Source organism: Mobula birostris, chromosome 31 (genome assembly GCF_030028105.1).
Source record: "Mobula birostris isolate sMobBir1 chromosome 31, sMobBir1.hap1, whole genome shotgun sequence".
Taxonomy (NCBI): domain Eukaryota; kingdom Metazoa; phylum Chordata; class Chondrichthyes; order Myliobatiformes; family Myliobatidae; genus Mobula; species Mobula birostris.
The window spans coordinates 3535055-3550776 of NC_092400.1; the positions used below are offsets into that span (position 1 = coordinate 3535055).

Consider the following 15722-nt stretch of genomic DNA (forward strand, 5'->3'; position numbering starts at 1 on the left):
CATAACAGGCCCTTTGGCCCATCTAGCCCAAACAGTCCAGGTTTTCTGCCTACTCTGATCTACCTGCACATAGACCATAGACCTTCACACCTCTCCCATTGGTGTACCTATCCAATCTTAAACTTTGAATTGAATCCACTTCCATCTTTTCCAGTGGCAGGTCATTCTACACTCGCACCACCGATAGATATCATGACTCAAAATAAATACGGGTCACACTTCAGTAAATACGAGTTATTTTTATTTATTACCTTCGATGAAGACCACGTAGTTATGACCTTAAGCTGAACATTTAACCTGTAATATTGAAGAGGACCCTTCAACTGAGTCTCACCTTAACAGGAGACAAGCTAAATGTGAGGGATGCCTCTGTGGCATTGAGTGTAGGTCCACTCCAGAAGAAGCCTTTGTTCAGATGCCACCTCCCATTTGGTCACAGTATTGTAGATATGACCACTGTCTGGTTTGGAACAGGTTCCTTACAGAGACTCGGGCACATTGTTCTCTTCGCCTCGCGCAGGTTGCGAAACTCCTCATTGATTTGAAGAAGTGTTTTCCCTTTTGTCTCAGGGAGGATGTAAAACATGAAAAGTGAAGCAAACGTGCAGCTTCCAAAGAACAGGAAGAAGGAGAATGGACCCAATACATCCTATGAGGGAAGAAGTCAGTTTGTGGGAAGTTAGCGCATATTTTAAATACATTTCAAAAAATTGAGCATTAGAATGAGATTATGCTTCTACAGTCTTAGAATTTTATGTAGATTCAGATTGTCATCTAAAACTTTGACAAACTTTAATAGATGTACAGTGGAGAGTATCCTGACTGGTTGCACCAATGCCCATGTAAAGAAAAGCCTACAGAAAGTGGTAGACACGAGCCCAGTGCGTCACAGCAAAGCTCTCCTAACCATCGAACGCTGTCACAAGAAAGCAACATCCATCATCGAGGATCTCCCACCATCCAGGCTATGCTTCTTGCTGCTGGCATCGGGAAGGAGATATAGGAGCCTTATGACCCACATCACCAGGTTCAGGAATAGTTATCACCCTTGAAATATCAGGCTCCTGTACCAGTGTAGGTAACTTCACTCACCTCAAATCTGAACTGATTCCACAACCCCTGGACTCACTTGCAAGGGCTTACACCTAAGTATTATTTATTTATTTTATTTTTTAATTTGCACAGTTAGTCATGTTTTGCATAGTGTTTGTGTGTACTTTTTCATTGGTTCTACTGTATTTTTTTTACTGTGAATGCCTGCAAGCAGATGAACCTCACAATAGTATATGGTGAAAATAAGTTTACTTTGAATGTTAGAACTTTGAGTACATGGAGAACCTGTTGAAAAAGTACAGGCTGTTTAAGCATTGGTCAGATGTTGTGTTGGGAATGGGACTGCAGGCGGGGTGAGATAAAACCACAGTTATCATTCATGTTCGTATTGGATTCATAAGACACGGCAGCCATTGGTTTCTTTTATTGTGATTTTTTTTTGTTCCAGCACCAGTGCATTTAACGCAATAATTTAAAGTTTACCCTCTCAGATCACAGACTCCTGAATACACTGCACCTTTTTCCTATCTTTTTCCTGTCCACCTCCAACACAACAGAATTTTTAATATACGTTTCTTATTGTAATTTATAGTATTTTATGTATTGTAGTGTACTGCTGCCACAAAACAACAAATTTCACGACATATCTGTGACAATAACCCTGATTCTGATTCTGATTTTGATTGTAATTCTGACTTGAGCTACAGGAATGATCTCATAGGTAGATGACATGACTCCTGTTCTCTGCTGCTGGAGAGCATGAGACTTAAACTGTTTGCTTTCCTACAGTCTAGATTCTTGAGAAAGTTTAGCTGAGGTTAAGAACTCATTGCATGTTATTTCTGGACTTGATTCTGTCGCTTAATGTTTGTTTTTTTCATAAACTGTAAGCCAACAAGAAGACACTGTCCAATGGAACATGTCTTTTCCTGCTCAACGTTGGTCAATAATCCAACAAGTTTATAAACCAGCAATAACACAAGAAAGCCTGCGGACTCTGGAAATCCAAAGCAACGCACACGAAGTGCCGGAGGAACTCAATAGGTCAGGCAGCATCTATGGAAATGAATAAACAGTTGATGTTTCAGGCCAAGAACCTTCTTCAGGACTGGAAAGGTAAGGGGGTGGAGAAAGATGGCAGAATAAAAAGGCAGAGGGAAGGGAAGGGAGGCAGCTAGAAGGGGATAGGTGAAGCCAGCTGGGTTGGTAAGACAAAGCACTGAGGAGAAGGGATCTGGACAGGAGAGGATAGTGGACCGTGGGAGAAAAGGAAGGAGCTGGGGATCCAGGGGGAGCTGATGGACAGGCGAAAAGAGGTAAGAAGCCAGAGTAGGGAATGGAAGAAGAGGGGAAAGGGAGGGATTTTTTTTTTTTAAATTGGAAGAGAAATCAAAATTCATGCCATCAGGTTGGAGGCTACCCATACGGAATATAATAGTCATACTTTATTGATCCCGGGGGAAATTGGTTTGGCCTCATCGTAGCACAAGAAGAGGCTATGGACCGACATGTTGGAAAGGAAATGAGAATGGGAATTAACGTGCTTGACCACTGGGAAATTCCGCATTTGGCAGATGGAGCAGAGGTGTTCGATGAAGCAGTCCCCCAATTTACGATGGGTATCACCACTGTAGAGGAGGCTGCACTGGGAGCACCAGAATACTTCGGAGATTTCTCCTTCAAGTGCCACTCTGCTAGATAAGGGCGACATTTCTTTTTCAATTCATCATAGAATTGGAGAGTTGGAGCCTGCAGGAGTGGTCTGGTACCAGGTTCCTCTCTGTTGTCCGTCTGTGTCAGGGAAATTGCAGGAAGTGCAATCCTTGTGTGAAAGCAGATTGGAACCCCACATTTCCCATTTTCATTGATGCTATGTGTTGGTTGGGGATGGGAGAAGGTCTTAGAATAATACAAAAAGCTGAGATGTTCTAATTACATGAACGACTAAGCTTCTGTGCTAATCACTAACCTCTAGTGGAGGCCAAGTCATTGGGTATATTTGAAGCAGAGGCTGATAGGTTCTTGATTAGTCAGGGTGTCAAAGATTACGGGAAGAAGGCAGGAGAATGGGGTTGAGAGGGATAATAAATCAGCCATGAATGAATGGCAGAGCAGATTTGATAGAAATATAGAAACGCAGAAATCTACAGGCCCTTCGGCCCACAATGTTGTGCCGACCATGTAACCTACTCTGGAAACTGCCTAGAATTTCCCTACCACATAGCCCTGTGTTTTGCTATGCTCCATGTACCTATCTAAGAGTCTATTGAAAGACCCTGTTGTATCTGCCTCCACCACCGTCACCGGCAGTGTATTCCACAATGACAGAGATAGGCTGAATGGTCTAATCCTGCTCCTATGTCCTATGGTCTTCAGTAGAAATTAAAACAGAACATTAATGACAGATGAGTTGTGTGAGCTGTGATAAGCTATGCCACAGACCAGTTGAAGGAAGAAGGATTTACTGATAGGCAAGGTGAAAATCCATCACCATTGGCAGGTTCTTTATTTGTTGATAATGTTTGTGATTGTCATTGGCTCGTGTAGGATAGTTAAGCTGGACATCTGAGTTTGTTAGACCCCAGTTGATGTAACCACGTGCAGGAGTAATTGCCAAGTATACCGGATGAAGTCACTTAGCCTCATGTTCCCTGCTCTCCACACCTCAGTCCCACTCAGACCAACTTACAATTAAGGTTTTAAATGGACTTACAACAACAAAAGGGAACACTAGCCCCAGGACGAAGAGAGACAGCCACTGCAGTGAGTTGGCTGCCACCAAGGCAATGCTTCGGTCGGACTGTGTAAATATTTCCAAAGGCAAGACTCCACTCACACTGCCTGTACGAAGAACAAAGTGCCATTAGTCAACATATTTCACGTGTTAGAGCTCAGAACACTTGGATGGGCTTTGAACGGAAGCAATAGCGACATGCACCAAGTTGGTCTTAAACTTTAGCTGTGTTGTTTTTCATTGCCAGTCCACTGAGGATTTCCACATGTTCCACTCGGTATCTGCAGTCGTTTGCTTTGCAGTGTGTGCGGCCCTGCAGAGGTGGCTTTGTTTTGCCTGCATCTCAGAAGACTTGTACAATTAAAGGTACTGCAGCCGTACAGGGAGACCTAGGGAAGCTTAGGAGATTGGCTGACAATCAGACTGCCTGGTTACCACAGGTAAGATTTAATTGCAACTTTCAAGTTAATGTAGGTGACAAGTTAGCCCATTATTGACAAACATAAATTGGTAACCGGTTGAATAAATTTTACATTCTACTTTAAAATGAACTATTTCTCTCTAGAATGGAATGACATAACGATCGTATCTGCTGCGGCAAAGTACAAAACAAATATTAGCTGCAGCTATTTGCACTTTGCATGGATTGACTCCTTCTGGAGATCAAGGTCTATCCGTCACACTTTCTCATTTACAGTTATTATGATGGAAATTTTACCTTGCGTCTCAAAAATTAACAATTAACTATCAACTATATCTGCAAAGTACCTGCATCTGTACTTTGTAGTTTGGCTCCTTTCTCAGATAATAGAACCAAACATTTCACTTTTATATTGTGTGTCCCAGCCTGTGGAAGAAAGCATAGTCTTCTTCACCATCCTGACTATCTGTGTTGCCACTTTAAGGCAACTAAGGACCAGACTCTAAACCATCAACATTCCTTAGTATCCGTCCACATACTGAATATGCTCCACTCCTATAGCCATAGATAGCTGTTCTTACAATCCGCAACATCATAAAGTTACTAATCATACCTTCTATATTTACATCCAAGTGTTAATATAGATCAAAAGCACCGATCCCTGCAGTATACCACTGGTCACAGATTTCTAATCAGAATGGCACCTTCCGCCCTGGTCTGTGCCTCCTGCCAGCAAAGCATGGAAGCACAGCGGGTTCACACAATGCTTTACGGCAGATCAGGGTTCGATTCCCATTGCTGTCTGTAAGGAGCTTGTATGTTTTCTCCATGACTGTGTGGGTTTAATCCGGGTGTTTCAGCTTCCTCCGATGTTACAAAGACATAAGGTTAGAGTTAATAAGCTGATGGCATGCTACATGGCGACACTTGTGGCCTCTCAGCACAATCCTCGCTGATCCTTGCACATTTCGCTGCGTGTTTTGATGTACATGTGATAAATAAAGCTAATCTATAAATCTTTTAGGCAAATTTCGATCCAATCAGACAGCTCACCTTGAATCCCAAGAACCACGCTACCGAATGCCTTGCTGAGGTTTAAGAACTGGAGCTGCACCTAGATGACCTTCGGCTCATAAGGGAAACTGAGAAGCTGATAGAAAGGAGTGACAGGGAGCTAGTCATCCCTAGGTTGCAGGAGGCAGGTGAATGGGAAGGGAAGGGAAAATATTCCTGTGGCCCTTCCCCTCAATAACAAGTGTACAGTTTTGGATGCTGTTGGGGGAGAAGTTCTCCCGGGGAGGAGTGGAGAGCCACAGCGACCAGCCCTCTGGCACTTATTCTGGTCCTGTAGTTCAGAAGGGAAGGGTGCAGGGGAGGAATGCATAACTGGAAGAGTAGATGGGAGAGTCTAAGGGCGTGATAGGAAGACCCAGATGGTATGTTGCCTCCCTGGTTCCAGGATCAGAGAGGTTTCAGATCGTGTCCACAACATTGGAAAAGGGGAGGGTGAGCAGCCAGATATCTTGGTAACAATGACACAGGAAGGAAAAGAGAGGAAAATTCATAGAGCTAGGTAGAAAGCTGAAAAGCAGGACCTCTGGGGTAACTATCTCTGGATTGCTCCCTGCACCAGATACCACTGAGGGCAAGAATAGAATGATTTGGCAGATGAATGAGCGTCTGAGGAACTGGTGGAGGAGGCAGGGCTTCAGATTTATGGATCATTGGGATCTCTTCTGTGGAAGGTGTGACCTGTACAAAGGGGATGGGATACACCTGAACACAGGGGGGACCAGTATCCTTGTGGGATGTTTGCTGGAGCTGCTGGAAAGGGTTTAAGCTAATTTGGCAGGGAGATAGGAACTGGAGTGATAGGGCTGAGGATAGGGATGTTGCTCTACAAGCCAGGGATTGTATAGTAAGACAGCTATGAAGGACAGGCAGATGATAGGGCAAAATTGCAGTCAGTGGGAGGGGCTGCAGTGTAACGAGGACACAATTAAAATGTGTAACAGGTACGACGTTGCAGATATCACAGAGTCAAGGCTGAAAGACAATTTTAATTGGGAGCTTAATATACAAGGATACGCAGTCTATTGAAAGGACAGGCAGGAAAGCAAAGGAGGAATGGCTCTGCAGGCAAAAAATGAAATCATATCTTTAGTCCGAGGTGTCATAGGATCAGAAGATGTAGAATCCTTGTGCTAGAGTGAAGGAACTGCTGGGGTAAGGAGACCCTGATGGAGTTTATTTACAGGCCTTCGAACAGCAGTCAGGATGTGGTCTACAAAGTACAGCAAGAGATAGCAAAAGCATGTCAGAAAGGCAATGTTACATTAGTTGTGGGGGATTTCAATATGGAGACACATTGGGAAAATCAATTTGATACTGAAACCCAAGAGAGAGAATTTGTGTAATGCCTCTGAGATGACTTTTAGGAGCATCTTGTGGTTGAGCCCACGAGGGGATCAGCAATTCTGGATTGGGTGTTGTGCAATGAACCGGATATGATCAGGGAGCTTGAGGTAATGAACCCTTAGGTAACAGTGATCATAATGTGATGAAATTCACCCTGCAATCACAGAAGGTGAAGCTTAAAGTCAGGTATACCAGCATTACAGTGGACTAAAGGGAATTACAGAGGCATGAGAGAGGAGCTGGCCAAAATTGTTTGGAAAAGAACACTGGCAGGATGACAGTGGGTCAGCAATAGCTGGACTTTCTGGGAGCAATTCGGAAGCTGCAGGATACATACATCCCGAAGTATTCTTAAGACAGGACGATGTAACCATGGCTGACAAGAGAAGTCAAAGCCAACATAAAGGCCAAAGAGAGAGCACATAATAGAGCAAAAATTAGTTGGAAGTTTTTAAAGACTGGGGAATTTTTAAAAATAATCAGGAGGCAGCTAAAAAAAACTCAGGGGTGAAAAAAATGAATTATGAAGGTAAGCTAGCCAATAATATCAAAGAGGATACCAAAAGTTTTCTCAAATTTATAAAGAGTAAAAGAGAGATGAGAGTAGATATTGGACCGCTGGAAAATGAGTTTGGAGAGACAGTAATGTGGAAAAGGAAATGCCGGATGGACTGAATAAGTATTTTGCATCAGTCTTCCCTGTGGAAGACACTAGCAGTATGCCAGAAGTTCGAGAGTGTCACGGGGCAGAAGGGAGAGTGGTTTCTATTACTAAGGAGATGGTTAGTACTTGGGAAACTGGAAAGTCTGAAGGCAGGGCCAGATGGTCTATCCCCAAGGTTTCTGAAAGAGGTGGCTGAAGAGATTGTGGAGGCATTAGCAATGATCTTTCAGGAATCACTAAAGTCTGGCATGGTTCTGAAGGATTGGAAAATTGCAAATGTCACTCTACTGTTCAAGAAGGGAGGGAGGCAGAAGAAAGGAAACTATAGGCCAGTTAGCCTGACCTCAGTGATTGGGAAGATGTTGGAGTTGTTTATTAAGTATAAGGTCTTAAGGTGATTGGAGGCACATGATAAAATAGACCAAAGTCAGCTTCCTTAAGGAAAATTCTTGCCTCACAAATCTGTGGGAATTCTTTGAAGAAATAACAAACAGGATAGACAAAGTAGAATTGGTGGATGCTGTGCAGTTGTACTTTCAGAAGGCTTTTGACAAGGTGCCATGCATGAGGCTGTGAAACAAATTAAGAGTCCAGGGTATTACAGGAAAGATACTACCAGGGACAGAGCATTGACTGATTGGCAGGAGGTAAAGAGTGGGAATAAAGAGATCCGGTTCAGATTGGCTCTGGTGAGTAGTGGTCCACCACAGGGGTTGGTGTTGGGGTCCGATTCTTTTTACGCTATATGTCAATGATTTGAATGATGAAATTGATGGCTTTGCAGCCAAGTTTGTGGACAATACTAAGATAGGTAGAGGCACAAGTAGTTCTGAGGAAACAGAGAGGCTACAGAAGGATGTAGACAGATTAGGAGAATGAGCAATGAAGCGGCAGATGGAATACAGTGTCAAGAAGTGTGTGGTCGTGCACTTTGGTAGAAGGAGTGAAAGCATAAACTGTTTTTTAAAATGGGGAGAAAATTCAAAAAATGAGGTGCAAATGGACGAGGGAATCCTCATGCAGAATTCCCTAAAGGATAATTTGCAGGTTGAATTGGTGGCGAGGAAGACGAGTGCAATATTAGCATTCATTTCGAGGGGATTGGAATATAAAAGCAAGGGTTTAATGCTGAGCCTGTACAAGATACTGGTGAGGCCTCACTTGGAGTATTTGGCCCCTTAGTTAAGAAAGAAATGGTTGACATTGGAGAGGGTTCAGAGGAGGTTCATGAGAATGATACTGGAAATGTGGAGGCCAGGTCACTGGGTGCCTTTAGGTGGAGGTTGATGGGTTCTCCATTAGTCAGAGTATGAAAGGTTACGGGGAGAAGGAAGGAGAACGGGGTTAAGAGGGAAGTGGATCAGCCATGATGAAATCGTGGAGCCGACTCGATGGACCAAATGGCCTAATTCTGCTCCTGTGACCTATGGTCTTATGGTCTAACCTCTGCAACCTTGCCTTCAGCAATCTTAGTTATATACAAAAAAAAATCAAATTAGTGAAGCAAGTTCTCCCCTTCACAAAGCAATGCTGATTAACCCTGTTCAGCCCCTTCTTTCTAAATGTACATACGTCTCATCCTTTGGGAGTTTCTGCAAAATACTGCATTTACCCAACCCAGCTTGTGGGTGTGCTTGTTGTGATTGATCACTCTGAAAAATAGCTACTTCAGCACTTCAGCTGAGTGAAGACTCCCTCTGGCTGGCGGGTGGAGAGATGGTGTAATATCCCACCCACATTACGTTTCCACACTAAGCGGGTAACACGGTGGTGTAGCGGTTATTATAACACTATTTCTGTGCCAGCAACATGCCGCCATTGTCTGTAAGGAGTTGGTAACTTCTCCTGTGACCGCCTGGGTTTCCTCTGGGTGCTCAGGTTTCCTCCCACATTCCAAAGACGTACCGATGAGTAGGCTAATAAATCACATGGGCCAGAAGGGCCTGTTACCGTGCTCTGTCTCTAAATAATTTTTAGATATTCACACGAGCACCCAGCACCTAGAGGACTGCTCTGTGACCAGATGCAGACAGAATGTTAGAAAAATCCATTCCTGGACGAAGAGAAGTTGACTCTTAAGTGCTTGTGAAACTGTTGATGCAAGAACAAATTGTTCCTCAGCAACATAAATCTCAGCAGTACGAAGGAAATTTATGACCTGCGTCCAACCTGTAGTGGCTGCAAGGGTTTAATGTGAACCCATACAGCGTGTACCCACCTGGACCCATTCCAAAAGTGAAGATGTAAGCAAAGATCAAGACCAGGCTACAATACGGAATCCAGGTGAAATATTCCTGAAAGAGGAGACACAAGAGGTGTGTGAGTTGGCTGTTGATGAGGTAACACACGTCTGAGGCAACACACGTCTGAGGCATTGGCTAAACACAACTCATAGTTTCCATCACAGGACCAATGGCCAGTACATATTTAACGTGGGTTTCCTTCCCAACTTTTGCAGCTCAGAGTCACTAGGTTACTCCAGTTACCTTGAAAGTGATAACTTTTTACTTTCAACCAAACATAAATGTAGAGTTTTAATCTTTTGTGTTCACTCATCAAGGCCGCTTGGGATTTGTTAAAACCAACAGCACAGAACAATGGGCTGAATGGTCTCTCTTTCTCTGCCTCTGAGGGAAGATAGGAAGAGCAATGTGGTTTAAGTCTTACATGAGACGTGGTCAGGCGGGAGCCCTGGAAAAGACAAGCTACATTTATCCAACCAAGACCCACTTTGACAAGGTTTCAGTTCCTTTTGTTTCTCCTGCCTCTATTCTTGATTGCTTGGATTTTCAACACCACATTCGATACCTTTAGACTACAGGAACTAATCTTCTATCTATGCCTTTAAAGATTTCTACCAAATCAAACTGTGTAAGTCTAATGAAAGAACAGCAAATTGTCCATGGCTCCCTCCTGTTTGTAATTCTTTGTATTGAGCTGAGTTACAGTAATGTCTAAATCTCCATCGTAGGGCCCACGTAGATAGGCTCCACATAGAGCCTATCAATGTTAGATGGCACTCCAACTGGGATCTCATTAAGCTGCTCCAGGAGCAAATTCTTAGGTCTCCCGTAGGGCAATAGGAGGTGCACTGGGATAGGACCCTGCTGTATCACAAGCTCTTGCATTCATTAGCCATTAGTAATTTCCCACATAGGCATCCACACCCACCAGAGAGAGCAGATTGGAATCATTACCTCTGTGTGATCATACATACGTTGGACAGGGCTTCTAAGAAGCTCACCTTCAGAGAGAGTGTAATAATCAGTAGTAACATCCATAGTGCCATGAAGGAGTAGCCTCTCCAGAGCAGGACCTTTCTGCCAGCTCGATCAATAATGAATCCCTGTGCAAAAGGATTTTTTTTTAGAGATTAAGCTTCATTTCCCCGTACCAGAGCTATCAGTTCAGATTTCTATTAAACACACCGTTTGTGTGAATTCTCAACATTTTGTGAGGTTCTCAATATAAAACTGGAGATCTCACACATTTGGAGGAACTCAGCAAGTCAGGCAACATGTATGGAGAGGAAGAGAGAGCCAACATTTTAGGCCAAAACCCTTCCTCAGGAAGGGTATTGAAGAAGGATCTCAGCCTGAAATGTCAGCTCTTTATCCCTTTCCATAGATGCCGCCTGGTTTACAGAAATCCTCCAGCACTTTGTGTGTGTGTGTTACATAGGATAACCTAATTGGTCCCTTATGCCTCCTCCACCGTTTTATAAAGATCATAGGTGATATTTTAAATCTGATAAAGATTAGGACTTTGGTGGTTACACAGAGCTTCAGAATAAATAAAACCCATATCCATCTCCCACTTCCTTCAGGAAGGCTGGTATTATTCTCTTCATGGTTCACTCAGGGGACTTACAGACACTTGGCACGCCTAACTTCTCCAAGCCAAAGCCCGGAGTCACGACCCCAGCTGCAGGTCTGGCCTCCTCCCCGCTCCCCACCCCCCATGCTTTTGGGCACATGCTGTTTCCTAAGGAGGTCTGAATGTCAAACCCATGATCAGCAAGTCCTGGGGCGAAGTCTGAAGTTGGAGGTCCGATATCTGTGAACCAGGGAGCACTGGGCCAAAGACTGGAGATGTGAGAGTTAGAGGGAGGCAATTGGAAAAGAGCCCTGTTTTGCCATTGTGGTTTTGTCGTTGTTTCGTGTGAACATTGTGAGCATGCTGTATTGGTGTCAGAATGTGTGTCAACAGTTTGGGGCTGGCCCCCAGAACATCCTTGGGTGTGTTGGTTGTTTACACAAATGTCACAGCTCGGTGCATGTTTTGATGCACGTGTCATAAATAAATCTGAATCTGAATCTGAGATTTGAGGAATTGAGGGTCTTAGGGAACTGGGACAGAAGGGAACTCAAGACAGTCATGATCATAGTGCATAGTACAGCACACTTGAATGGCTGAGTGGCCTACACCTGCTCCTATCGTCTTATGAATCAATGGATCTAAAGGTGGGATCCCGACCAGCTTATATGAGAGGGAGGTGAAACTGCTTGAGGCTGCTCACTTTCCAGATTCTATTCAGGCTGAGTCCTTGGAACTCCTTCTGGAGAGCAAGGGTTATAAAAATAAAGTTACTGTTACCCTTCAATCGTCGGCGGACCACCATGATCTCGAGGCTGGACTTACACAGATCACTGAAGTGAATATTTCAATTCCACTTGCTCCTATTCCCAAGTACAGAACCTTGTCCTTGGTAAATCCCAACTGCTGGTAAACATCGTTTGCATAAAAATAGATCTGGAGAACAGGAAAATAGATAAATATGCTTTGTTCACAAACTAGAACTATTTGAAAAAAATTAGTTTCAGTCCTCCCTTTCTGAGCAAGAACATGCACGTTGGTTAATTTCTTAACTTGTTCAGAGTTCAAAGTTAGTTTATTATCAAAGTACCTATACGTCACTATGCTGTATATGACATTAAGATGCATTTTCTTGCCGGCCTTTACAGTAAGACAGAGAAAGACAATAGAGTCAGTGAAAATCTACACCCAAATAATAACTGAGAAACAGCTAATCTGCAAAAAGGCAGCAAATTGTGCCAACAAAAAAACAGATAAGTGAATAAATAATACTGAGAACATGAGGTGTAGAATCCTTGAAAGTGAGTCCATAGGTTATGGAATCAATTCAGAGCTGAGGTGAGTGAAGTTATACGTGCTGGTTCAGCAGCTTGATGGTTGCAGGGTAATACCTGTTCCTGAACTTGGTGGTGTGGGACCTAGGGCTCCTGTACCTCCTTCCTGATGGCAGCAGCAAGTGCATGGCCTGGATGATAGGGGTCCTTGATGACAAATACTGCTTTTTTTGTGGCAGCAATCTTTGTAGATGTGATCCATCGTGGTGAGGACTTTGCCTGCGATGGGCTGGGGTGTGCCCACTAATTTTTTTTTCCTCTGTTCGAAGCTTCCGATCAACCCTCTCTTCTTCAAACTGATCTTCTGGTCTAGTGATATCTGATTGTCCAGGGCTATGAAAGGTGATTCCACCTTCCCTAAGTAGCCTGTCTTTCGATGTGACTGGCTTCAGTGTGTGACTTACTGGTGATGAGAATGGATGCTGCTTTTGCGAGCAGTTCACAAATCAGGGCCCTGTACTCGGTGGGATATGTTGTATCTCAATATTCTGAGATAGCTTTCACCCAGCTAATTAACCAGAATTCCCGATTGGGAATTTAAAGCTCCACCCAATCCCTCCAGCTTCTCAGCAGCAGGATGCATCCATCCTCCTGCCTCATCGTTACAAGGATGTTTCAACTCTGTAAGACCTCATTCCTGACGCTCATTTCACCATCACAAAAGTGTGCAGATGCTGCCTGGATTAGAGAATGTGTAATGAGAAAAGGTTAAGCCAGCTAGGGCTTTTCTCTTCGGAGTGAAGGAAGATGAGAGGCGACTTGGTAGAAGTGTACAAGATGAAAGAGGCACAGAGTGGACAGTCAGTGCCTTCTTTTCCCAGGTTACAATGGTCAGTGCGAAGGGGCATTATTGTTAAGGTGCTTGAAGGAAAATATAGGTGGGGGGGGGAATGTCAGAAGGTTCTTTTTAAAAACACAGAATGGTAGGTGCATGGAATGCACTACCAAGACTGGTGCTGGAGGCAAGTACATAAGGGACGTTTAAGAGACTCTTAGGTACCTGGGTAAAAGAAAAATGAAGAGCTATATGTGAGGGAAGGGTTATACTAATCTTGGAGTAGGTTCAAAGGCTGAAGGGCCTGTACTTGTATCATGTATCTATCATGTACCCTGTATCATGTTCTATCTTGCCTTCTGGACTGATAAACAAACAGGGTTCAAAAAGCAATACAAAGAAACAAATTTTGGGGCCTAATATGGGTTTAGAAAACTTTTTAGAGAACTTGTATTTGGCTGTCAGTGACAAAAGGCGTTTCCTTAGAAGCTGAAGCGATGAACAGTCATACCAAGGAAATCTCAGCTGTCATGAGGTTACACGTGATTTCCATGACCGATAATCCAATGGTGCCCCATTTTACCATGATTTAGAATCATGATACAATGTAAAATGGATCATTGCTTTGATGTCTAAATCAATTAAGGCTACGAAGTGCATATCTTTCAATCTTAAACTATTGAGGAAAAGATCCTTACATTCAAAAAGACCTTTCTTTGGCCTGTACTTTCATTGCTTACGATGTAAAATTGGGCAAACATGATGTTACGCTTTGTAACTTCTAAGCATTAACCTAATTCAAAGGAAGACACAGGAATCTGAAATATGGGTCTAACTTCATATTTTCTTTAAGCGAGGCATGGACGTAACATGTGATAGTGTGATGACGTATGCTGTTAATGTGTTTGTACATATAACCCATAATTAATTATTTAAATGAACAAGAATGCTTGATCAAACAATATGTATATATACGATTACTCAAATATAACTGAAATATTAAGCACACAACACATGACTTTGAAGAATCCTACTACTGGGCTTGGTACAGAAACTGGAGGTCCCCCTGGGGGAGTTTCACCACAAGGTGGAGAGGATGTGCTGAGGTGAGATGTCTATCTGCTACCCAGTTTAAGTCCAACCTGTTTTCTTGGATTAGTGGACTGAACAATGGTTTTAGCTGGCATACGTGGTAGTGTAGTGGTTAGCATTATGCTGTACAGCAGCAGCTGTACGATCCCCACTGGTGTCTGTAAGGAGTTTGTACATTCTCCTTGTTACCACATGGGTTTCCTCCAGGTGCTCCAATTTCCTTGCACATTCCAAAACAGAAGACGCAAGGTTAGAGTTAGTGAGTTGTGGGCATGCTACGTTGGCACCGGAAGTGTGGCGACACTGGAAAGAGTAGGAGCTGTTGCTTGCAACTGACAAGATACTTACAATGTTGATGCCGCTGAGCTGCATGCCTGCGCTGACAGCCACGCTGGTTAAAAACTGGCACCGTATCGTTTTGTCACTGAACAGCTGTATAATATTGATTTTGGTAGCCCCCTGCATTTGAGCTCGTTCTGCCATCATTTCATCGACCTCTTCTGTGAAATCACCTGGACCCCACAGTCTCTGCAGAGCTTCGAGGAACAGAGAGCATGGAGTCAAATAACTGGATCAAATGCTTATCAACAATACATACTGGATATTGAATAATAAACTAGTTCGGTAAGTGAATAAAACATGAGACTATAATGAGAAACGATGCGGTATCCTTCAGTATTTACTGCCCTGGTGAATGGCTTTAGTGTCCATCTAATTTGGGCAGAAACTTGGCAAATTATTTTAGCAAGTAAGTGTAAAATACAAGAGGCTACCGTGCACTCGGGCTAAAATCATTGGTCAGCCTATTAGTCCCAGAAACCAGGTTGGTTAAATGGAGTAGCAAATGGACATCCCACCTCACACATATTCTCCACCTTGCGGTGAAATCCCTCCAGTGAGACCTCCACAACGTAGAGGAGAAAAACAGTATTTACAAAATGGGGAGAGGGGGGAATTCATGTTGAGACTTCCACAGACATTGGAACTGCAACAGAGCAGTTTTAAGAATTGTTAGCATTTTGCAGTTATAAAACACAGTTGAATTATCTACATTATTGCTGCTAGTCTATTTACCACACCCACATTTACATTTGGAATACTAGTCATCTTATTCAAAGGGACAAAACTCCATCAGTGGAATACAAGGACTTGTGAACTAGTACGCAAAAGTGAAACTTTTGACTAATTTGTCACCCGGTGGGTGTAACAATCCACCAATGAGATTAAAGCCTTGAAATAGACACGGTGAAGTCTCCCCTGTGCAGAATGCATTTTGAGTGAGAGGCTTTAACCATAAAAGGCCAACTTCTCCAATGTTTGCAAAGCCGGTGCTGAGGTGGGTGAGGGTGAACGATGGAGTGAAACAAGCCAAGTGCGGTGATCTTTTTCCGTACATCTGCATGGTATATTGTCCA

The 15722-nt window shown here is 43.4% G+C and overlaps 1 protein-coding gene across 2 annotated transcripts in view; it reads right to left on the reverse strand.

The window, feature by feature from the left end:
- Positions 1–224: 224 nt before the first annotated feature.
- LOC140190941 (solute carrier family 2, facilitated glucose transporter member 11-like) overlaps positions 225–15722 on the reverse strand; it is a 43813-nt gene continuing 28315 nt past the window's right edge. For both annotated transcript variants that reach the window (XM_072247921.1, XM_072247920.1), the window contains exons 7-12: positions 14656–14843; positions 11932–12042; positions 10535–10636; positions 9509–9584; positions 3767–3894; positions 225–649 (exon numbers count right to left, since the gene is read on the reverse strand). In XM_072247921.1, coding sequence (XP_072104022.1) covers positions 434–649; positions 3767–3894; positions 9509–9584; positions 10535–10636; positions 11932–12042; positions 14656–14843 — 821 coding nt within the window. In that variant the 3' untranslated portion in view covers positions 225–433. The remainder of the gene's footprint in view (positions 650–3766; positions 3895–9508; positions 9585–10534; positions 10637–11931; positions 12043–14655; positions 14844–15722) is intronic.